The sequence below is a fragment of the Anolis carolinensis genome, chromosome 4 (genome assembly GCF_035594765.1).
Source record: "Anolis carolinensis isolate JA03-04 chromosome 4, rAnoCar3.1.pri, whole genome shotgun sequence".
Taxonomy (NCBI): Eukaryota; Metazoa; Chordata; class Lepidosauria; order Squamata; family Dactyloidae; genus Anolis; species Anolis carolinensis.
In genome coordinates, this window is record NC_085844.1 from 240,762,135 (window position 1) to 240,787,339 (window position 25,205).

Genomic DNA, 25,205 nt, shown 5'->3' on the forward strand with positions numbered 1-25,205 from the left:
CGATAACTGTCAATGGCTACCACCATTACATTAACAAGCTATCATTTTCTCTCTTGCTTCCCCCTTTGTCTGCCAGGCTACTTCTCTTCCAACAAGCTCTGGAATGAGAGACACTTGTTTGCAAGGCATCTGGCAAAAAAGAGCAAATTGTGTGTAAAGGAGGACAATTTTCCTGACAGAGCAGTTGATATATTCAGTGAGAAATTACAACCTGGGAAAGTGTAGGGCAGGAAACTATATTATCTGACAAAATAATGTTAACAGAACCACTAGCTGTAGCCATGACTTTAAAGGTTTATTGCTTAGAAAAAGGGACCAATACCGTCAAAGCTTCAGTGGCTGCTCTCTTTGCCTCATTGGCTGCAGTTTCTGCATCGGTGACTGCTGAAATAATGCTGGCATAGGCATTGGAGGCATTGATGGCTCGTTGAATAAATCCATTCTGATTTGTGCCATGGATGATGCTGGTTTTGGAAGACAAGTAAACAAAGAAAAGGATATTTGCCAGGTCAAGTGGCCAAGTCAAGGCTGGGATCCAAAGCCACTTAATCAGAAGGCTGCTTCCTGAAGACCCTGTTAATTTTCTCAAATCAGGAAGACATCTTCACAACTGATAAACATGAGCCTTCTGAGAATCATTTCATTTTCTTAACATTGAGAATTAACAGGACTGGGAAGACATATGAGCGGCCCTGAAATGTCTGAATCCTTCCTAGACCTTGCTACCAAAGATTCTTATTTCCTAATATGCCCACGGTCCAGCATGGATACTCTGCCTCAGCTGTGCTGGTTATGACAGCTATACTTTCCTACTGGAAAAAGATGATAAAATATTTTATGCACTGAAAAATGAGGTGTTGGCAATGATTTTGATTAGTATCAAACACATGGTGTTATCTCCACATATCATCTCAAATATTTGTTTTGCCATTCCATCATTTTAAACATGTTTTTCAAAAGCAACACTGTGTTTAGGAGAAAACCTGGTTGGACAATTGCTGCATCCTGTTGCACTATCTTTCAAATTGAAAACTGTTCAAGAGCCAGGAAAATTCCAGCTAAACCTTTCTTTCCAAAAGTCACACAGATGGTGCTCAACTGGTCTGTTCTTACAGAAGAGTGTTCAGACATTATCATGCACCTGAAGTCATCTCCAACCTGTGGTGACCAGGTGAACCTAACATGGGTTTGGCTGGGGCTGAAAGGATGTGACACCCCATGGACACTCATAGCTGAGCAGGAAATTGAACCCTGTTCTCCCCTAAATCTTTAGGTACAAAAATATTGGTTATGTACATCAAGTAGCTTTAAGCATGTGTCACTGAGAAATCTCAAGGCAGAAACCCAGATAAACCAGCAAAATAAAGCAACAAAGGCAGAGAAGTAAAATATAGTTGGTTACCTGGACAGGTTTTGCGCCAGTTCATTCAAAAGCTTTGCATGCCCTTCAGCTTTCTCAACAATAGGGATCTTGTTGCTAGCAAGAGAATACTCCTTTGCCTTCTCTGACAGAGGGTATCTTGCTCCATCAAGCTGGGCAGCTAACTTCTCAGATTCCTGAAAAACAACAAGGTGCAATTGCCAGCCATCATGGGTTTTGTTTCCTCTCTCCGTCTGAAGAAGCATCTCAGTAAGACTGGCAATATGAAAAGCATCTAACCATCTGAGTCATATTACAATAACTATTCATAAAAGTGGATCATATTGTTGGTTGTAAATGATGTGGAAATTCTCACAAATTAATTCTATTTGTTTTGTCAGTTCTTCTGACTTTCTAAGCGGTTGGTATCATCAGTTAAACTGATGATATAGACCCATCATATTTTAGAAAAGTGCCTAAAACCATGAAAAAGGCAAATGCACACAGACATATGTTACTCATTTCTTTGACATCTCACAATGATATAAGGTGCCTAAATATAGCTTAATGGAAACTATGTGGCAGCTATGTGTTTCATATAAAGGCTGCTGAAACAATTTCTCATTTTTATGGATTGTGTATTAATCCTGAGGGGAAAGGAGATAACGGCAGATAGCAACAATTTTTCTCAAGGGAACAATTTTTATGCTATGATTCATAATAAAATCATATGAACTAAATCATGTTTGCCATCTCTTCCACAATTTACAAACAGCAACTCTTACATTTAGACATATCATCACTTCCCACCCTCAACTAACACTCTCTTCTGCCTTGACACAAAGTTTTAGTTTCCTAGCACTTACCTCTTTGATATCTTCTATCATCTGCAGAAAATCTGAGACCTGGGCTAGAGACTCTTCAGCCATTTCCAGAGTATTCTGGACCTCAGCATACTGTTCTTTCATCTCCTTTCTTTTTTGCTGGAAAGATGGAGATGCCCAATGAACTAACACAGCCCAACATAAATATTCAGCATGTTCTCAAGGGCCACCATCAAATGATATAAAGCAGGCATGGGCAAACTTCAGCCCTCCAGGTGTTTTAGCCTTCAAGTTCCAGAAATCCCAGCCAGTGTATCATATGTTAGGAATTATGAGAGTTGAAGTCCAAAATGTAGGGATAGAGAGTTTTATGGATGCCCAAGTGTCCAATGCAGGAAGGGATTAATTGGGGATAAAGAGCAAGGGTCCATGCCTGGTATAGAGTGTTTAACATTCTCTTTGCAAATCCACATGCCTTCTTTCAGACTGCAGGATTAGCACATTGTGACAGATCCCCCTTCCAGACTGGGCCCATAGTTGCAACCCTAGGACTTCTTTCACTCACCTTGCCTTTTACCCCCAATTCATCGCTTCCTGCATTGGACACTTGGGCATCCATTAAACTCTAGCCCTACATTTTGGATGTGCTGGTTTTTCTGCTAAACCATGCTTATATTCTATACACTTCACCTTTTCCCTTTTCTTATTTTCTTCCTCCATTTTTATTGAAATAATTCTTTTAAAAAATCTTTTTAAAAAAAACCCAATATAAGTGCCTGAATTCTTTTTCTTAATGACCATTTTGCACCAAGCTTGTGGCAATGTGATATGTAAGTCATCTTCTAGATCAAAAATGAAATGAGAATCAGGAAAAAATACAGAAATGACAGCAAATTATATGCTGCTCACAGGTCTTCTAGGCTCAGACGGTTTTAACTCTATATTCCCATATTCCTATATTCCCTGCTGTCCTTCCGGCGGCAGACTAAAACCTTTTTATTGAAACAGGTATTTAAAGATTAAGGTGTTTAAGATCTAGTCAGGGGATGCTATGGTTTTTAACTTTGAATAAGTTTTATGAATTTTAACTGAATTTTAAAATACTGTTTGTGTTTTATTCTGTTTTAATGTTTGTATATTTGTATATTGTAAATGGGGCCCCCTGATGGCACAGTGTGTTAAAGCGCTGAGCTGCTGAACTTGTGGACCAAAAGGTCTCAGGTTCAAATCCCAGGAGCGGAGTGAGCACCCACTGTTAGCCCCAGCTCTTGCCAACCTAGCAGTTCGAAAACATGCAAATGTGAGTAGATCAATAGGTAGGCAGGAAGGTAATGGCGCTCCATGCAGTCATGCCAGCCACATGACCTTGGAGGTGTCTACGGATAACGCCGGCTCTTCGGCTTAGAAATGAAGATGAGCACCAACCCCCAGAGTCGGGTCCGGGAAAAACCTTTACTTTTACTATATTGTAAATTGGATACCAATGCTTCTATATCAAGCTGCTTTGAGTCCCCTTTGGGGAGATAAAGCAGGGTATAAATAAATATAATAATAATATCCACTGAAACGGCGTTTTATTTAGTTATAAAATAAGTGTGTTTGTGACTCCATATAACAAATCAACTAGAGGCCATGGAAGGCTTTAAGATGATTTGGCTTGAGTGCTATTAGATAGACAACAAACATGAGATAGACACCAATATGACAGAACATATTGGATGCTGTCTCCATGTCAGACATGTTTTACCCTCAGGAAGAAATCAGTCAGTTTAGTTGCTGCATAACATACCATTCTCCCAAGCAGAACAATTCATTTGGCAGCAAAAGCTCCCTTCTGCTTTACCTGGGTTTCCTCCAGGTGATTACGATTGAGGCTGTTGAGGTCTTCTGTCTGGCGGGTTTTATTCACAGCTTCATTGAGGGCATCTCGCAGGTCCATCAACTCTGAGCCGTACTGATCCAACTGGTCATTGATACGGCTCACTAGCCCTTGGTTGGACTCCAACTTGTCGAAAAGCTCAGTCTTCACACGGTCCAGCACTAATAGAATGAGACTTCATAATAGTAACTAATAAATTTGAAAAAGTTTCTGCTGTGTTACACCAGTCACAACCAAACAAGAAGAAAGACATAGGACCCTTCCAAAGAGGCCCTACATTCCAGGATCTGATCCCATATTTTCTGTTTAAAACTGAACTATATGAGTCCGCACTGCCAGATAATCTGGGATAATCAGAAAACATGGGATCAGATCCTGGAATGTAGGGCTGGTCTGGTAGTGTCCATAGCTCTCAAAGGATATACAATTTAAACATACAGTAGAGTCTCACTTATCCAACATAAATGGGCCGGCAGAATGTTGGATAAGCAAATATATTGGATAATAAGGAGGCATTAAGGAAAAGCCTATTAAACATCAAATTAGGTTATGATTTTACAAATTAAGCACCAAAATATCATATTATAAAACAAATCTGACTGAAAAAGTAGTTCAATACACAGTAATGCTATGTAGTAATTACTGTATTTACGAATTTAGCACCAAAATATCACGATGTATTGAAAACATTGACTACAAAAATGCATTGGATAATCCAGAATGTTGGATAAGCGAGTGTTAGATAAGTGAGACTCTACTGTATTTGCTCATCCTTTCAGTAAAAGAAGATAGATCATGATGATGTGATGAAAAACTTAACAGATGGTGCTGCTTCTTCTTGAGTATTTCTGAACATGATATTCTGCACACACATTTCAATAATTTAGAAGACACTGCTTTTTCTGTTCAGCATACCAAGACATCAGCACCCATTTTCCCAAGATTATTATTTTTCTAGTCACAAGTAGGCTATAAATGAATTTGGAGGATCTCCAAAAGTAAAATTGAAACTGGAAGGTGAAAATTCTTATCTTTAAGAAACACAGTCTGTTCCCAGCCAAAGTCTAGATCAACATCAATGAAACTGATTTCAGTTTTATATGCAGGTAAAAGTTTTGACATAGCCCTGATGTAAGGATTACATTTTAATAATATATTTGCAATAAATGCTTTCTGTTGCATATTGTCTATTTCACATTTTAAGAGTACATTTTACTCCAAATCAAAGAATTGCCCAAAAATATTTGTCAAATATGATTTAGAGATAGTAAATCCTACTCAGTGCACAGAGAATAAAATAGTTTTTTTTAAATGTTGACTGTTAATGAACTGGGGCTAAGAAATACATTGCTATGGCTGGTAATCAGTCTCAAGCCCCCAGCGTAGGTGAGGAAATCTTAACGCATGAGAGAACTGTGTTGTCGAATACTTTCATGGCCAGAATCACTGGATTGCTGTGAGTTTACTGGGCTGTATGGCCATGTTCTGAAAGCATTCTCTCCTGATGTTTCACCCACATCTATGGCAGGCATCCTCAGAGGTTGTGAGGTCTGCTGAAAATTAGACAAGTGGGGTTGATATATTTGTAGAATGTCCAGGGTGGGAGAAAGAACTCTTGTCTGTTTGAGGCAAGTGTGAATGTTGCACTTGGCCAGCTTCATTAGCATTGAATAGCCTGGCAGCTTCAAAGCCTGGCTGCTTCCTGCCTGAGGGAATCCGTTGTTGAGATAAATGTTAGAGAGTTTCCATTGAAATCTACATTTGATTCTTTCAGCTTTACAAACTCTACATTCTCCAAACGGCTGTAGTAATAGATCTGCATAATACAAAGTCAGTCTGGTATAATTTTTATAATTCTGCCCCCCCCCCCCCCGCATCAGTTTTTTCAATTTCTCATTGTAATTAATCCTCCTGGCCTTATTATCTAAAGCAGGGGTCCTCAAACTTTTTAAGTGGGGGGCCGATTCATGGCCCCTCAGATTGTTGAGGGGCCGAATTATCATTTGAAAAAAAAAAAACGAACAAATTCCTATGCTCACTGCACATGTCTTATTTGTAGTGCAACCCCCCCCCCCAAAGCAACAATTATTTATTTATTTATTTTCTACATTTATACCCCACCCTCTCTCACCCCAAAGGGGACTCAGAGCGGCTTACAAGTTGTATGTACATACAATATATTGTATTATTAGCATAGCACAATATTAGCATTATATATTACTATATTGTACTATATCATTATACCATAATATTATTAGTAATATTACATTTAATATATAATATATAATTAATATTATTATATTATACAATAACATTATATTGTACTATTATTATAAGCCGCACTGAGTCCCCTATTGGGTGAGAAGGGTGGGGTAGAAATACTGTAATAAATAAATAAATAAATATTATATTTTATTACATTATATTATTATTATCAATATTATATGTATACACAATATATTATATTATTACCATTTACAATATTTCATTTACAATATTGGTAAATGAAATAACAATACAGTATTTAAAAATAAAAATAATTTTAACCAACATACTGTAAACTTATCAGGATTTCAGTGGGAAGTGTGGGCCTGCTTCTGGCCAATGAGATAACCAAGTAGGATTGTTGTTGTTGTGCCTTCAAGTCATTTCAGACTTTGGGCGAGCCTAAGTCTAAAACTGACGGCGGGGGCCAGGTAAATGGCCTTGGAGGGCCGCATCCGGCCCCCGGGCCTTAGTTTGGGGACCCCTGATCTAAAGAAAGGAGTCTTTGTGGCTGTAAAGAGTCCACCAGTTTTGCAAACACTTAATTTGCTGTTTCTAGTATACTCACACTTCCGAGCATCATCATGCTCCTCAACAGCTGTTTCTCTCTGAAAACTAAAATCCAGGGTCTTCATATGCCTCAGCATTGCATCCACTTCAGCCATCTTCCGACGAAACTCCTCTGTGGAAGTGGAACTGGCATTTGCAGTGGCCAAGATGTTCATTTGGCAAACAAGATCTATTTGAAAAAAGGGATGCCAACTCCTTCATATAAGCATCAAGTACAAATAGCCCATTTGTACTCAGGAAATGAACAGCACTTGCACTTTATGGTAGTAAGGAACATTTGTTTGTCTCAATTTCTTCAAAGAGCTCAGCTTTATTGCAGATGATCTCTATTACTGAAAAAACCTAGCAACTGATTCCCTGCTCCCCAAGAAAAGCCAACAACCTCAGCTGCTAGATCCTGTGTTGGGTAATAAACTATTTCCAATAATATACTTAGCTATTTACTTCCCAAAGACACACTCATCCAAGGAAAGGTTTTTGGTCTGCTCTATGATTTCTTGTGTCCATAAACTTTTGCAAAATACATGGTATGCCCTACTACTCCATGATTCTTATTCACAGTAATGTTACACTCAACTCATCCCTTGTGAGAAGACTTAACTCAGGGATGCTATCTATATTTCTGTGTTGCTATGGGAATAACAGTTAGGTACATACTGTACTTGAGTGCCAATATGATAATACAAAATGTCATTTTGACTCTGATCACCTTGATGTAGGTCAAGAGTGCATGTGATGCTTTTTTTTGCGATTCTCAACACACATATAGTTTTCCTTTGAAATATTATTTTATATGATCAACACTTTACTGAGAGATGAAAATTTTAGTGTCCCATTTCACCATACCGGTAGGCTGAAAAGCCAGTTGTCAATTTCAGCAATTATTTGTTGAGCAGTTTCATGTCATGCTTTGATCAAAGGGTATGTCTGCATGGTACCTTAGCTATACAGATGGCATTCTGACAGAATAACTGCAATGCAGTTCAAGCACTATTGAAATTAGATAACTCAGTTAGATGAATGGTGGAAGTTGTACGGGTCTCAGCATTAACTTTATTAATGCCATGTCTTTATCCCAGAACCAGAATTCATGGAAGGTCCGGGCTGTGGCACAGGCTAGTTAGTAGCCAGCTGCAATAAATCACTATGACCAAGAGGCCATGAGTTCGAGGCCAGCCCGTGTCGGAGTGACTACCCGACCACTAAAATAAAAAATAGCCCTGCTCGTTGTTGACCTAAGCAACCCGAAAGATAGTTGCATCTATCAAGTAGGAAATTTAGGTACCACTTATGTGGGGAAGCTAATTTAACTAATTTACGCTTTGTCCAGAAGCGTTTGGAATGAGGAAGTATCGAAGAACTCATGTCACAGTGGATGATGAAGCAGCTACTCCTCCTGTGGCTGGAATCGAGCATACCCTCAGGAAGCTGGAAGCTGGAAGCTGGAGAAGGTTAAATTGCCTCTGTCTCTATGTTCATATGGCATTGAATGTTTGCCATATATGTGTACATTGTGATCTGCCCTTAGTCCCCTTCGGGGTGAGAAGGGCGGAATATAAATACTGTAAACAAACAAACAAACAAAACAATGCAAGTCCAATATTTGAGATTCTGGAGTCCTAACTATCCACAGAAATGGGCTATTTAATTTTTATTCCAGAAATGAGTAATATGAATGGTAGTGCTTTCTACATGCTTTAACTATCTCATGTATTCTATATACAACAGGTAATGACCAGGGTTAGGGCTTCCCTAAGAGCAAGAAGGTTTTAATACTTCAGACAATTATCTTACCATTAATTTTGTTCTGAATTTTATTGATATCTTGAACAAGGTTCTCTGCTTGCCGGTAGCTCTCTTCCGTGCTTTCTGTTACCTGAACAGCTTTCCTATTGGTCATTGTTGCCTAAAAACAGAAAGGTTGATGATTTAGAGGAAGTCCAAAGAGACCAGGTAGCATCAACAAGACATAGCCAAATTGCAGCAGATGGAGATTTTTTCCCCCTTAAAGCAATTAACATGTTATTTTGAATAACTGAACTAAGTTCTTGGCAGGGTATAAAGGAAAAGCAGTACCTTGTGTTGAAGAGCATTCAAATCTTGAACAAAATCTGTGTTCTCCTCTTCCAGCTCATCTGCCTGTTGCCTGGCCCTGTTTATGGATCTCTGATATTCATGAAGATGGTTCTGTAAGAAGTTAAGGAGGCAAAAACAAAAACTCAGACACCCAATATCATCTGCAAAAAACTATTAGTATTTGTTGAATACCTTCACGTACAATGATGTCTTGCATAGAACCGTTGATACTATGGAGACGGGCCCACGCTATAGAGGTGGCATTGAGGCTTGTCAGCTGATGCCTGAGGGCAGGGAAGGAGCTTTCAATCTTCTGGAGATCTTCCAACAGGAGCAATACACAGCTGTCACAAGCTGTTAGTGAGAGACAACAAATATGTAGCCTTTAGATGATATTTACAATGAATTTACAGAACTATCCTAGACAGTAGAGAGTGGCCAAGGTAGATTTGACATTTCAGCTATTCCGGATATAGTGCGGATCCATACCTGTGGAGTCAATATCTGCAGCTCCACTTATATACATCCAACAAAGTTTGTCCTAGCTAAGAATTTTCTAGGTCTGCCAGATGATTTTATGTGCTATTTCTGACAGAAGTTATCATAGAATTGCCCTGGTGGACCTAGCCAATTCCTACAGAGAATACCTCTCTAGAATTTTCTAAGTCCTCCAGTGTGAATCTATGGTAACTTCCAATGGAAGTCATTTATTTCAATAGATTCACTTTTATCCAATTTCCTGTTTCCACAGTAAGTTCAGGAATGTATCCCTCACAAATATGGGAGTCTGGCTGTATTCAAAATCAACTTTGAAAGGAAATAGGTTAATGGAAATTTATCCTAAAAATGAAAATGAATGTTTAGAATACTCAGTTGCTGAGTATTACAGAATCCTTTTGATTATTCAAAGATACTAAATATTAAAAAAACTCTATGCTTGTCAGACCAAGGATTTAGACAAAGCCATTGATGGAAAAGCATGAGCAGGAAGAACATAGCACTAAAATAATGGTAGTCACCATTTAGTTGTGCGTATAAATGTGAGAAAACTTAGCTACATGAAGAAAATTATAATTTATTGTTAACATATTGATTTTATATTCTGCCTTTCTCCCAAAAAGGGAGAAAAAGCAAATGGGGATCTGTTTGGAGGAAAATGAGTGACAAATGGGAGCGTAAGGCATTACAAAAACAAAATACTGATATGAATATGTTTGTGGTCATTTCTTGATTGCTTATTTCTAATGACTCTAACAAAATATACAAAAACAAACAGCTTCACATATCCAAAAAAAATTAGTATAGGATGGAAATTTTTAAAACAGGGATGGAGACATGTCAAGAGTTCGAGGAGTCACTTATTTTTCTTGCCTCTAATTTCCAGAGGGTAACAGCAACATTATCATGACTACAGTTATAGTTACCATGAATTAAATTCAATCACTCTCCCTTAGGGAATTGTAGGAGAGGATGTTGCTGTTTTGTGGTGGGAAACCTTCAAAATAGGGGATTAGAGCATTTTATAGTGCTTTTTTCCATATGAAAAATGGAAAAGGGGCAATAAAAAAAGGACAGGGGTGGGGGTGCGTAATGGGAGAGTTCAGGAAAGGTCCAAGACTCTGGTGGATTACAATCAAGAGTCAAACCTGTGGTCCATATCATTCCAACACCTCATTTAAAAGTTTCATAGTCCCATTGCAAAGACAGTTGCAGAAATGAATGGTCACAACAAGACAAGGAAGTAAGTAAGTAGAGTAATGTCAGAGACTAGCCTTCACATCTCATGTTGTCTGGACCATCCACCACAGGAATCTCATACTTCTTTATACAGGAGTCACACTGCTTCCCTGTCAGGCCATTTGAACAGGTGCACTCCCCAGTCCGTGGATTACAAGAACCTCCTTTGCAGTGACATTCTAAAGGGGAAAAACAAAGGACACATTAACCTTACAATCCCATTTTCTCCATGAATACGAATTGAAAAAGTGAAGAGCTGAAATCCAGAATATCTAGCTACTCTCAAGAGCCAAGGCGTACTTACAGCACCAAATCTTTAGATAGTGAGAGCATTATATCCTTTCTTAGCACTCATGTGCTAAAAAAGCCGGAATCTACAGGACTTGAACCATGCCAGAGACACTGTTGTTGCATTCTGTCCAGGGTTCAGTTCTCTCACTGGTTTGTAGATGTCATTAACTATTTCCAGATTTGATAAAATTACAGTTTGCCCACATATCTGAACCAAATTCTTGTCTTTGATCTAGTTTGCAGGGAAATGATTAGGTCAATTTACAATTTACTGTACTGGCTTTCAGCTATATGCTTTGATCAAAGCAGGAAGCCATTCATTAAACTGTGACCACATAAAAGGATAAGGAAGAAATGCAGGAGATGCATGAGCCTGGGCTTGTTAGTGATCCTCCAGCCCATGATCTGGGAGCTTGTATGAAGTAAGCCTATCCTTGATTACCAGTCATGGACTACCAGTGGTCCCTAAGAATTAAAATATGGTCCACGGCTTCATTGTTACTACACTGTTGCAACAAGAGCGACTGGTCTCGCAAAACCCTCTTATAGGGCCAAGGCAGCTGGGATGTTGGGAGCGGAGAGGCTGATTACCCACGAAAGGTGTGACAACAAGCCTCCTGACTGCTGCTTCTCCTCTTCTTTCCTTGAGTGGAGCCGTTCCATGTGGTGCCTGGAAGCCAGAGCGCCTTGGTGTCTTCGTTTTTAGGACTGTTCCTGTGGTTATTTGGGGTGCTGATTCAGAAAATTGCATTGGATAGACCACATCAGCTCTAGATTATCCAATATGGGTTTTTGTCGGCAAGCAGATGGCTTGTTCTCTATCAGAAACTAGAGCTGATGTGGTCTATCCAATGCAATTTTAAAAAATCAGCACCCCAGATAACCAAACTGAATCTAAAGTTGACCAAAAACCGATTCGTTACCCTTTTGGTACTAATGTTGGAGAGTGGTCCCTTGTCAAAGTGGTCCCTGGTCAAGTGGTTCATGGTCAAAAAAAGGATGGGAACCACTTTTGTACACCAACCCAATTTGAGTAACTGACCCTATTTGGAAGATGTCATCTAGGTGACAACCTTATATAGTTCTGCTAGGCAGCTCATTTATTTAAAAAACATATTTTGAGCTGTGAAATTGCAATTCTGTTATTTGAGTCTGTATATTTGTGCATGGGTGTTGTTTGGGGTATTTTTTGCTTCCCCCCTGGTTGTTGAATGCTTTCAAGTTATTATCTACTTGTGGTGACATTAAGGAGACCTCATCATGGAGTTTTCTTGACAAAGTTTCCTCAGAGGAAGTCTGCCTTTGCCGAGATGGTATGGCATGCCCAAGGCCACCCAGTGGCTTTCATGACTGAGTTGGGATATAAACTCTGGCCTCCATAGTTGTAGTATGCACCTATACTATAGAATTAATTCAGTTTGACACCACTTTAACTGCCATGACTCAATGCCATTGTATCGCGGGAGATTCACTTGGTGAGGCATCAGCACTAGTTGGCAGCGAAAGCTAATAACTTGTAAAACTAGGATTCCATAGAACTGAACCATGGCAGTTAAAGAAGTGTCGCACTGTATTAATTCAACAATGTAGATGCAGCCATACTCCAATACTCTGACCACTACATTACACTGTATATATTGACTTTTCTCCTAGTGAGGCATAAAAATAGCCAAAAAGCACTCACTTGAGCAGCCATTTGTCCCGAGTCCCCAGTAGCCAGGTGTGCACTGCTGGCAACGGGAGCCGCTCACACCTGGATTGCAACGACACTGCCCATTTTGGGCATGGCAGTCTCTGCTCATGGATCCAATATCACAGTCACATCTCTGGCAACCTAAACAATTTTCGTATCCATAATGCCCTTCCTAAAAGGAGAAAATATCACGTTAGTTTCCAATTTATAAGTGGCAAGAACAACAATGCCTGCTTCTTTAGGATTTGCTTCTCTCGTATCATGGTTTCCTTTGCCCAACAGGATGAGAAGTGATGCTAATTGAGCATTCCTCAAAATAAAACAAATCATGAACAGAGATGTATATTAGTGAAGATATTTGATAATCTTGGCTCATGTAAATGATCCCCATGTTTATCCCATGGCAGGCCGAAAGACTGATCAGAGTCATCCGTATGTTAACTGCAACATATAAATATTGCAGTTAAAAAACCCAAAAAGCAATCTACAATGGGATTGCTTATGTACTCATATGGTACCAGTTAATAGACCAAGGTCCTGCCTGATGCTAACATCTAAGGAAAACTGTCCAAGATTCAAAGCCTTCCCTAGACTCAAAGTTTGAATCTTGCTAGTAAACACAACTGTTTGATTTATAAAAAGGCTTAACACAGTTCATTGATACAGATGAACAAATGGAATTAAGTTGCAGTAACTGAATTTCAGGTGCACTGTAAATGTAGACAGAGAGATAATAGTGTATGCATTTTGGCTACATCTTATGTGTGCATGCACTGAGTTCAGACTATCGCTATACTTCTGCAATTTGCATCAATGCCATGAAAACATCACATTACGTCTTGTGTCAGAAGCACTTTGAGTAATTGGGGATAATCCAATTTAGTTTTACCTGACAATGGTCGCAGTGCTGACCTGTCACTCCAGGTTTACAGCGACACTGGCCAGTCCGAGGATCACAGGACTCAGTTCCGCAGGACAGACAGCTGCATTCTGCAAGGAGGGAAAGGATTAGGTGGGATTTTCATGCCATTACGATTACTTTCTTCCAGTGAAAATCCAATCAAAATAAACACACAGATAAGAAATATGTTTAGGAATCCGCTACAGTATGATCCCCAAATCCATGGGATTGGTCCCTATGATTTTACTCCCAAAAATGCATCCTTTCTAGGTATTTTTGGTCATCCAACATGAGTCTATGGTATGCTTTCACTGCAGGTTGACCATAAAGTCACACTGGAGAACCTAGAAGTATTAGAATAGCATTTTTACTAGGCATTTGTTAGGTCCTCCAGTGTGATTCTATGGTATGCTTCTGTTGGAAGTCATTCATGATGGAGTTCTTTATTGTTTGCGTTTCCATGCTAAGTTCAGGAACTTTTCCACTGTGGATACAAGGGATCCACTGTATTTATTTTCACTTGTATCAGTCTACCCTTGAAGAAAAGTCATAAAATTATATATTCTAAGCCATTACCTGTTTTGAAACAAAGAATGGTGCATCTGGCAATTGGGGAGAGAAGAAGGGGGAAGAGAGTAGAAGATAAAATGGATCCCATCTTGCAGGTTTGACGAAAATGTTACCGAATATTGCTATAGACCAGGCATGGGCAAACTTTGGCCCTCCAGGTGTTTTGGACTTCAACTCCCACAATTCCTAACAGCCTACCAGCTGTTAGGAATTGTGGGAGTTGAAGTCCAAAACACCTGGAGGGCCAAAGTTTGCCCATGCCTGCTATAGACAGATATTCTGACACGTAATGTTTCTGGTTTCCAGTTGCTTTCATCTCACTAAGGTTGCATGTTGCAAGCCGCTTCTGCTGCAGGAATATGTATGCCCAGTATGGAATACATCTCAACACGTCAAAACAGTGGATGTGGCTCTTAATGAGACATGCTGTATTATCACAGGATGTCTGCACCCCACACCACTTGAGAAATTTTACTGTTTAGCCGGCATTGCACCACCTGACATCTGCCGGGAAGTAGCAGCCAGTAATGAAAGGACCAAGGCATTAACATCTCCGGCCCATCCTCTGTTTAGGTATCAGCCAGCACACCAATGCCTTAAATCAAGAAATAGTTTTCTAAGATCTACAGAGATACTCGCAGGAACACCGCAGCAAGCGAGAGACCAAAAGTGGCAGACTAGAACGCGGAACCTCAATCAATGGCTGACGCCGGATGAGAGACACCTCCTGGGCACACAGAAGACTGGGCAACTTGGAAGATGCTGAACAGACTGTGCTATAGCACCACGAGGTGCAGAACCAACCTTAAGAAATGGGCTACAAAGTGCAAGTGTGGAGAAGAGCAAACCACAGACCACGTACTGCAATGCATCCTGAGCCCTGCCACATGCGCAATGGAGGACCTTCTTACAGTGACACCGGAGGCACTCCAAGTGGCCAGCTACTGGTCAAAGGACATTTAGTATAATGCCAAGTTGTAATTGTTGTTTTTTTAACTTTGTGTTTTCAAATACATTACAACTTGTAACCTCTGTTTGCTTCCGACACAATAATAAATCTCACTAAGGGAACAGGGAGGAGGCTTCATATTTCCAATGGCCTTTCTTCAAATGCTCTCTCCTCAAAGATAAGGAGCTACGACAAACAATACTAATTCATTTTCATTTCCTTTGACCTCCTTTCAACAGCCACCTGACGGCAACCATTTCAAAACACTATATATAATCTGTTTCTATCTCATTTATTCATGAGAGCTATATGAATTGTTGTCTGATCTTTCTCCTCCCACTCGCAATTTTCTTTTATGTCATTTTGTCTTCAGTTGCAAGCTTGAAGGTTGTCATACTGATCCTCGTAGGCTTCTTCGCAATCTTTTTGTCTCAAAAGTACATTAAAATGCTTTGAATAAACAGTTTATAATGGAAAATAACTTGGTAAAGAGGGTTTAGCATATATCCCTATTTTCTATGCTTCTTCATATGAGAATGTTCTTTTGCCGGAGGCTTCATAAATAGATCCCAAAGTGTGGCTAGTTGCCAACTTCGAGGCAAACTTACCAGTGCAGTTCTTTGCCATCACGGCATCACCATAAAACCCAGGGGCACAGACCTCGCACCGTGGCCCTGCTGTGTTGTACATGCATCCTGTGCAGAATCCTGTCAATGCGTCACAGTCACTAAAGAGCATATTTGGGTCAGCGTTTCCACTGCAGTCACAGGGCTGGCAGGAACTGCCAATCACTAGAGGATTTCCATAGTAACCTGGAGCACAACTTTGGGGAGGAAAAGTAGAGTCTTAAGAGAGTGGCAAAAGCACAGCAACTGTCCCACACCCCCCACTCCCTTGCTCTTTCTTATGTCTTCTTTGAGTAATGCTGATTTACACCACCTTAGGCAAAGCCAGCTGGCAGATCCTTGATATTTACCGTTCACATGAAACTCCGGCATAACCAGGCTTGCAAAGGCATTGAGTGGAAGAGCCTTTATGCACACATCCAATGGCAAAGCTGAAGTTAAAAAAAAAAGACAAGCAGAGGGGAAATAGCATTTAATATCTAAGAAGGAGAACAAACGGCCCAGATTACAGTCAATACCTGTCCACAAAATGATTATAACACAAAATAAGATTTCAAGGAACGCAAGAGGCTATCTTATAGTGAATCAGACTATTGGTCCATCTAACCTAGTATTTCAACTGTTAGGCCCTATTCTGGAAAAAAGATGGCATACAAATGCCACATAAAATAATAAAAAACATAAATCCATCAGCGATGATGGCTCTCTAGGACTTCAGGTAGAATTTCTGGCAGTTTCTGGAGTTTTCTAGCAGTCTCCCATCCAAATCAGGTCAGACACCTCATAGTTTCCAAATTCAGACAAAACTGTGCATAGGATGGTGTCATGGAACCAAGTCCCAGGGCTGAATTTCCAAGCCCTGGACTTGGAGTCATAACATAAATAATTCCGGATTTGAGAGCAGCAATCTTTGACCTGCGTTCAGACTGGTCCTTTGAAGTGAGCCTGACATTTAAGTCGGGAATCCCCGTTCTCACCCTCCTGCGGATTCGCAGTGAAGTGATAATGAGTGGAGAAGGCGATCAAAGCCTAAATGGAGCAGAGAGGCCTCTGCCAGGGGCCCGGCCGTTGGGGGAAGAAACGCTGCAAGCCATAGCTTCCTCTACAGGGTACCCCAGGCCGAACGGCGTGACCCAGAGGATTCCCAGAGGAGGAAGAGGCGTCTCGGCGGCTGCAGAAACCAGTTGGGGATCTGGAGGAAGCATGCCGGAGACCGTGGCCCTGCGGTTATCCATCCTGGAAACTAATTTATCCAGGCTGTCGGAAACCGTGGGGAGATTGGTGCCGCTATTGGAAGAGAATCTCCAGAAGGAGCCCACCCAATATGGCGCCGAGAGAGAGCCAAGTAAAGAAGGGGCTTGGAGCCAGAGGGGCCAGCGCGCCTCAACGCAGAGCCCCGTGGCGGCGAGGGGCGAGGGGGATGAGGAATACTGGCAGGAACTGGAGTTCCGGGACAGAATGGCGCGCGAGGTGGAGCGCCAGCAAGCTCTGGGAACTCTGAGACCGCCAACTCCAACAGGACTCCCAACCCCCCGAATGGGCGTCGGGGTGGAAAGACCACTGGGACCAGGAATCGGGTCCAGTGGATTAGCAGAGGAAGGCGGAGAGGAGCCGGAGATCCAGGAAGAGGAGGAGGATGTGCCGTACGACGAAGGAAGGCGAGGTGCGGGGGCTACGGCGAGGCCCGCATTCGGATGGGGAGAAGGGTCGACAGCAACGGCAGAGTTTCGGGAGCCGCGGGGAACGACCGCCGGGATGGGGCGTGGCGTGTTCAAAGGGGCCGTCCAAGGGAACCCGATGCAACCCTTCCCCATGCCTCCCAGACAGCATCAACGGGCCGCAGAATGGATGCAGAGGAGGGAAGAGCTCAAACTGGAATACGGAGGGGAATCATCTGAACTGAACTTTTTCCTCATTGGCATCAGGGGATACATGGCGGACAATGCACACACATTCCCCTCCGTAGGAAGCATGGTGCGGGCCATCGGCAACACACTAAAGAGAGGAGCGGCCAGCTGGTATGTGCAACTACATGCCAGACGCGACCCGTGCTTGAGGTCAGTGCCCCGCTTCCTCGCCGCACTGGAAAACCGGTTCAGAGACCGGCTAGAGCAATTGAGGGCTCGAGACCAGCTTAAAGGAATAAAGCAGAGGGACAAAACGGTGCCCGAGTACGCAGAGGAATTCCTCCATCTCGCAGAAAGGGTACCAGAGTGGTCTGAAGTGACCAAAGTGGAGATATTCAAAGAGGGACTACGCCCCGAGGTTTTTAGTTGGGCGGCGCACAGAGACGATCCAGAGACACTTCAGGGCTGGATACAACTGGCAGGGCGCGTCGAATCCACCCTGGCCCAAGTAAAGCGGTTCCGGAGCGGCGGCGGCCAGCAAAGACCGGTGGCGAGGGGTCGAGGAGAAACGAGGAAGCAGGAAAGGCCCGGAGGGAGGCCGGGGATCCCCTTCAAAGGAGACGACAACAGACCCAAGCCGGGATGCTTTGTGTGTGGGAAGACGGGCCATCGAGCAGCAGAATGTTGGGCCCGGAAGGGGGAGCCGCAAAAAACCCCCAAAGCCCAAGCCAGCAGCCGGGAGACGAGCGGAGGAGGAGGTGCGAGCCCCAGAATCTCCGGAGAGGCTGGTGAGTCAAGACAAACGCATGCTGGTAGTGCCAATCTGCCTATCGGGGTTAGAGAATCGGGCCACCTGCAGGGCATTCGTGGATTGCGGTTGTTCTAGGAACATTATAACTCCGGAATTAGCAGGAGCGCTAAAATGCCGGCAGACGCTGCTTGACTCCCCGATTGCATTTTCGCAGCTAGATGGATCAGTTGCTGCTGGAGAGGTATCTACGAAGGAAATACGGGGGGTCCCATGTAAAATAGGCAAATGGGAAGGAAGAATATCCTTTGTGATAGCCCCTATTGCCACATACAATGTCATACTAGGGATCCCATGGCTCGAACAGGCAAATCCCGAAGTAGATTGGAGAGGAAAGAGCCTGGCATTTAAAGAGCAACAAACACAATGGGAGATAAGCAAAATAGCAGCAGAGGAGGACGAGGGAGATGAAACAGGGGAAATAGACCCACAGCTATTGCCACCTGAATACAGAGACTTTGTGGATGTTTTCAATCAGAAAGAGGCAAGTAAATTACCTCCCAAGAGGAATATAGAAGTAGAAATTGAAATAACCCCAGGAGCAAACTTACCAAAACCAAAAGTGTATCCCATGTCTGTTCAGGAGAAGGAGGAATTGAGGAAATATATTGATAAGAACCTGGCGCGAGGCTTCATTAAGCCATCCAACTCTCCTCTCGGAGCCCCAGTGTTATTTAGGAGAAAGAAAGACAACTCTCTAAGATTGTGCATTGACTATCGAAATTTAAATGCAATTACTAAGGACAATAAATACCCTATGCCCTTAGTAAAGGATTTAATTACCGTATTGAAGAAAGGGAGCATATTTACTAAACTGGATTTAATTGAAGCATATCATAAATTAAGAATCAAACCCGAGGATACTTGGAAAACTGCATTTTCCTGCGCATTCGGCCATTTTGAATATAAAATTTTGCCATTTGGGTTAAAAAATGGCGGCGGTTGCTTTATGCAGCTTATAAATGAAATACTGCACCCATTGTTGTACCGAGGAGTATTCATATTTCTGGATGACATCTTGATCGTGAGCGAGGATAAGGAAAAGCACGTGGAATTGGTCCGGGAAGTTTTGCAAAGACTAAGGGAAGCAAAGCTGTATGCAAAACTGTCCAAATGTGAATTCAATAAAACTCAAATTGACTTTCTAGGGTACCGGATATCTCCAGAAGGGTTAGCTATGGACCCGTCTAAAGTATCAGACGTAAAAGAATGGGGAGTACCCCAAACAAGGAGACAATTGCAATCATTTCTGGGATTTGCAAATTTTTATAGATCGTTCATAAAAGGCTTTGCGCAAATAACCGCTCCCCTTACTGAACTTTTAAAAACAAAAGGGAAAGGGGAGACAGCAAAAGTGAAAGCTCCTGGCGCCAAACTGAGTTGGACACCAGAATGCCAAAAGGCATTTGAAACCCTAAAAGGACGCTTCACAGAAGAGCCTGTCCTAAAACACCCCGATATCCGGAGCCCTTTCATAATTCATTGCGATGCTTCAGACTGTGCATACGGGGCAGTACTATTGCAAAAAGATCAAAATGGGAATTTAAAACCTTGTGGATATTTGTCTCGGAAGTTCAGTGAAACTGAAAAATGTTGGCCCATATGGGAAAAAGAAGCATTAGCCATATTAAAAGCCTTAGAATGCTGGCGGCACTTCCTCGAAGGGAGTGGAATCCCATTTGAAATTTGGTCTGACCATAAGAACCTCCAGTATTTAAAATCTCCTCGAAAATTGTCCCCTAAACAAATTAGATGGGCACAATACTTTAGCAGGTTCGATTTCCAATTAAAGTTTTTCCAAGGGAAACAGAATGTCTTGGTAGATGCTCTTTCACGCATGCCTCAACACGAGGGCATAACCACTACAAAAGAGGGAACATTATTTTCCGATAAACAATGGGGTTTAGCTGTCAGTACAAGAGCGCAGACCCAAAGAGAGAACACTGCTATGATTGAATTTGACGAGGAAAATAGTTGGGGAAAAGAACTGAGACAGTCATACGAAGGAGATCAGTGGATTGCATCCAACGCAGAAAAGAGGGAGCAGAAGGGGGGATTTTGGTTTGTGAACAAGAAACTGTATTAAGAATTAAGATTTTGCATCGTTTTCACAATAACCAGAGCGCTGGTCATACAGGGATTACAAAAACAACAAAGGCGATAGCAAAACATTGTTGGTGGCCTGGGATGAGGAAGGACATAAAGAATCATGTTGTCCAATGTGATGATTGTGCCAGAAATAAATCAAGAGGAGGGAAGCCAATGGGATTATTACAAACAGTAGCAGAACCTACCAGACCTTGGGAATGTGTGGCTATGGACTTTGTGGGGGAACTGCCGGTTAGCAAGGGACATCATTATATTTGGACAGTATTAGACCTGTTTTCTAAACAGGCCCACTTTATAGCACTGACGAAACTACCATCGGCAGAGAAGCTGGCTGAATTGTACATAAACCATATTTATAAACTTCATGGATGTCCCAGTAGAGTGGTCAGTGACAGAGGGGTTCAGTTCACAGCAAAATTCTGGGAAAAATTCTTGGAAATGCTAGGAGCAGAAAGGAGCCTAAGTTCTGCTTTTCACCCCATGACAAACGGGGCAGTAGAACGTACTCAACAGACGCTTGGACAGTTCCTCCGCATGTACTCAAACATGAGACAGAATGACTGGTCTAAATGGCTAGCCTTCGCAGAACTAGCTTTTAATTCGGCTATACACTCCGCAACAAATAAAACCCCCTTTGAAGTTGTTTACGGGTATGAAATACAGCCTCTGCCCCAATTGCCAAGATGGACAGAGAATGAAGAAACAGGGGCAGGGAAATGGAAAACTCAAATGCTAGAATGTTGGAGTCAAGTGACTGCATCCTTAAAGGAAGCACACAAAAAGTATAAAACATTCGCAGACAGAAAAAGGATGGAAGGCGAAAAATTGGAGAAAGGAGATTTAGTATGGTTAAGTACACAAAACATCAAGTTGGGACTACCTTCGAGAAAACTGGGCCCCAAATATATTGGACCATTCAGAATACAGGGTGTTATAAACGAAGTGACTTTCCAATTGGCCTTGCCAAAAAGTTTAGGGAAAATACACCCAGTATTCCATCGCAGTTTACTGAAAAAGTATATGGGTACTTTGGACAAAATGGACACATAGAGTTATTGTTTGATTTATTTCAGAATTGTGATGAAAGCAGCACCAAAGAGGAGGATGGAGAAAAAGGGGGCGCCATGTCATGGAACCAAGTCCCAGGGCTGAATTTCCAAGCCCTGGACTTGGAGTCATAACATAAATAATTCCGGATGTCTCATGAAGCACCTGGCAGAAGAAGATAGAAGAGCCTGGGAACTCGGGGTTGAAAGTATAAACAATTATAATTGGTAGAATGTGTGGGAATAATAGTAATGTGATACAGGGGGTGGGATTTGGTGATGATATTTACGTGTGGTGTGACGTTACGACAGAGGTGATAAAAATGATTGTATGTAAACATTAGGTCATTCCCGACTTTTCCAAAGTCATGTATTCTTCAATAAAGATTGGATTTGAGAGCAGCAATCTTTGACCTGCGTTCAGACTGGTCCTTTGAAGTGAGCCTGACAGGATGGTATGGAACTAGACAGATAAAACGTCGTTACAAGCCAATACAATTTCAGTACTCTGTCCTTATACAATCATGCTGAAAACTGATAGTAACATTCAGTGTACAGGGCCACTCCAATATTTCAAAAATGGTGTGCCACTTAACGTAACATTTTATTAGGCCTACCTTACTCTGACATGTGTAAGCCCTTGAAGTGACTGAAGAAATAATGAAGCATTTTATTGTTAAATAACAGCCATGAAATGATGACTTTGAGCTGTGACACTGGAAACTAGGGTTCAAATCTCTGTTCAGTCATGGAAACCCAATGGGGAACCTAAAATAAGTCACACACTCTGTTTCAGGAGGAGGCAAAAGCAAAAGCTCTCTTGCCAATCAAACTCCAGAGTTGTCATAAGTCAGAAACAACTTGAAGACCTACAATAACTGTAGCAAAATACTGCATTAATGCTCCTGTTCAGGGAATGAGCACTGATAATGAATGAAACTCAAATCTTGGTCAATATTTTCCTCCTTTTGCTACTTGATTAATGAGGTCAATGAAGAAAAAAGTATATACAGTGGAGTCTTGCTTATCCAACATTCTGTATTATCCAACGCAGTCTGCCTTTTAGTAGTCAATGCTTTGTAAATGTTTTCAATACATTGTGATGTTTTGGTGCCAAATTCGTAAATACAGTAATTACTATATAATGTTACCGTGTATTGAACTGCATTTTCTGTTGATTTGTTGTAAAACATGATGTTTTGGTGCTTAATTTGTAAAATCATAACACAATTTGATGTTTAATAGGCTTTTCCCTAATCCCTCCTTATTAGCCAATATTTTTGCTTATCCAGTGTTCTGTCGGCCTGTTTATGTTGGATAAGTGAGACTCTACTGTATATTCTTAGAGAAGACAGTGAAAGAACAAAGGATTATTTTAAAATATGAGTGGTTTTCCCCTTTTCCCATTATAGAAAAGCCAAATCATTGTAATTACAAACACATCTGCCAAATGAGAACGAAATGCTTAAGAGAAGAGACTCACTTGTTCGATGCAACTGAAAGAGGACAGGGACATCCTATGCACTGCAGTGGCCCACTGAGCGAAGAGTTCCCCACAAAGCCATCCTTGCAGCTTTCACAGTGGTCACCTTCTGTGTTGTGCTGGCAGTTCTGCACATAAACAAAATAAACCAACTCAGCATATAGTTTTTGTCTTCATGGTCTCCATGAGAAAAGCTGGCTATGGTTTTAAAGTTCTGCCCAGTCCTGTGGTGTTTCATAAGAAAAATGTGGCCTTGGATATGCATTCCTCTCCTCCAGAAGTAGGTGTAAAGAGGATCATTGTTGAAATGGAAGAGTTGGTGCCCAAATAACTTTCTGAATCCTCTCCACACTCTATTTGGTTGTTCAGTGCATTCTGTTAATGTGGGATTTGTGTACTGATAGTGTTTAAATGCAATTTGTGCCATGCTTGTATTGCAACTGATTGCATCATCCAGAATGTACCATAATGTGGAAAAAGTTAATTGCCAAAAGCTATGATGACCTTGATGTGTGGCTGGAACTAAGGAGTATCCAGACACAAGTGTTTGTGCAAAATGATTGCATCAGTTCAGTTCAGTTCAGTTCAGTTCTGTCTGCCTAGAGTTCGAGTCAAGTTCTATTGGAGAACAGAGCAGTCCTGTGTTCGTCTGTTGTCTGCAAGTCTGTTTGTGTTGATTATTGCTACATACAGTAAAACTTTGTAAATAGTTTTACCAATGTCTCTGAGTGTCTCTTCGTTCTGCGTTCCACTGCTTCCATCCAACTACTGCTGCGCTGCAAATACTCTGATACATTCTTCATAGCACTGAGATTGGTTAAATCTCTACATTCTTAGCCTCCATGGAGTTACTGCACAGATGCAGCATACAATTAAAAATCTTAGACTCTATTTTATCTCTTCCTTCTTTTTCCTTTCCTTCACTCTGTGTTATTTCTCCCTTAAAAGTAAACCAGCCATGCCTTTCTTCAAAAGAGCCCATGTACTGATGGGGAGAGCAAAAAAAGAGGACTAAGGGTCTCAACCACTGAAGAACAAGAAGTATGGAAAATGCAGTTACTTGGACTCTTATGTGTAAGAGAGCACTCTTGTGTGTAGAAGAAACTTCCCAAGGTATTTTCAAACACAAAGGTGATAATATTTCTTTATAAAGGATAATAAAACATTATTTTACCAATATAAGAGCAATTGGAGTTTATGCAGTCTACATTTAATAGGATTCAAAGGAGAAGTCTTTTAGGAGAATTTAGCGTGACTAATATTAGGTGTACTTACAATACATAGTCCAGATCCAGGAAGGCACTGATCTGAGTGACCATTGCAATTACATGGAATGCATTTTCCCAGAAAAAGACCTTTGGTATCCCTGTAATAGCCTGGAGCACATTCCTGATAGAAAGGAGAGAAATAATATGCATTATACCTTTATCAGTAGGCGGACATTTGTAGTTGGAAGACACTTAGAAGTTCTTCCTTCAATTCCTCAGCTTGTAGCTTACCTGAAAGTCTTTCTGTTTGGGTTATTCCATCCTAATGCTCAGAAGTACAATATGATTTTGAAAAACCGTGTGCCTGACACTTGTTGCTTAGTACATATTTGGCACAATCTGGAAAGCTTTGCTATTATAATCATAATGCATTTTCCTATTAAATGCAAATCGCATAGCACATGCAAAGGTGCACAATATGTACAAGAAGATTCCATTGTAGGCTATTCTAAGATCATAAGACATATAGTGTGATATTAATATTAATATTTTAATAAATAAAATACAAAGAAGAAATAAAGGATGTAATTCTATACATGCCTGAATCCTATCTTACTCTAGAAAGCACACACGGGATTGGATTACATATATCTGCACATTCAACATCAGTACATTCTGCGGCAAATTCTTATATTATTGAATACTAGCTGTGCCCGGCCGCGCGTTGCTGTGGCGAAGTATGGTGGTATGGGAAATAAAGTATTGAGGAATTGGTGGTAGTGAAGGTAAAGGGTAAAGGTTTTCCTCTGACATTAAGTCCATTATAAATGGGTTATATAGCTGGGTGGAAGGGCCTTGAGTCTACACTGCCATATAATCCAGTTAAAATCAGATAATCTGCCTTTTATAGGCAGTATGGAAGAGGCCTAAGTGAGGCCTATCTCTGTCTGTCCCCTGGGCTGA

The 25,205-nt window shown here is 41.3% G+C and overlaps 1 protein-coding gene across 3 annotated transcripts in view; it reads right to left on the reverse strand.

Moving 5' to 3' along the window:
* lama5 (laminin subunit alpha 5) overlaps window positions 1-25,205 on the reverse strand; it is a 228,071-nt gene that overhangs the window by 26,515 nt on the left and 176,351 nt on the right. For all 3 annotated transcript variants that reach the window (XM_062979024.1, XM_062979023.1, XM_062979022.1), the window contains exons 42-56: window positions 24,310-24,423; window positions 23,035-23,162; window positions 16,092-16,172; window positions 15,724-15,938; window positions 13,585-13,685; window positions 12,687-12,867; window positions 10,747-10,890; window positions 9,177-9,328; window positions 8,975-9,085; window positions 8,693-8,804; window positions 6,897-7,067; window positions 4,028-4,224; window positions 2,227-2,343; window positions 1,403-1,557; window positions 323-464 (exon numbers count right to left, since the gene is read on the reverse strand). In XM_062979024.1, coding sequence (XP_062835094.1) covers window positions 323-464; window positions 1,403-1,557; window positions 2,227-2,343; window positions 4,028-4,224; window positions 6,897-7,067; window positions 8,693-8,804; window positions 8,975-9,085; window positions 9,177-9,328; window positions 10,747-10,890; window positions 12,687-12,867; window positions 13,585-13,685; window positions 15,724-15,938; window positions 16,092-16,172; window positions 23,035-23,162; window positions 24,310-24,423 — 2,121 coding nt within the window. The remainder of the gene's footprint in view (window positions 1-322; window positions 465-1,402; window positions 1,558-2,226; window positions 2,344-4,027; window positions 4,225-6,896; window positions 7,068-8,692; window positions 8,805-8,974; window positions 9,086-9,176; window positions 9,329-10,746; window positions 10,891-12,686; window positions 12,868-13,584; window positions 13,686-15,723; window positions 15,939-16,091; window positions 16,173-23,034; window positions 23,163-24,309; window positions 24,424-25,205) is intronic.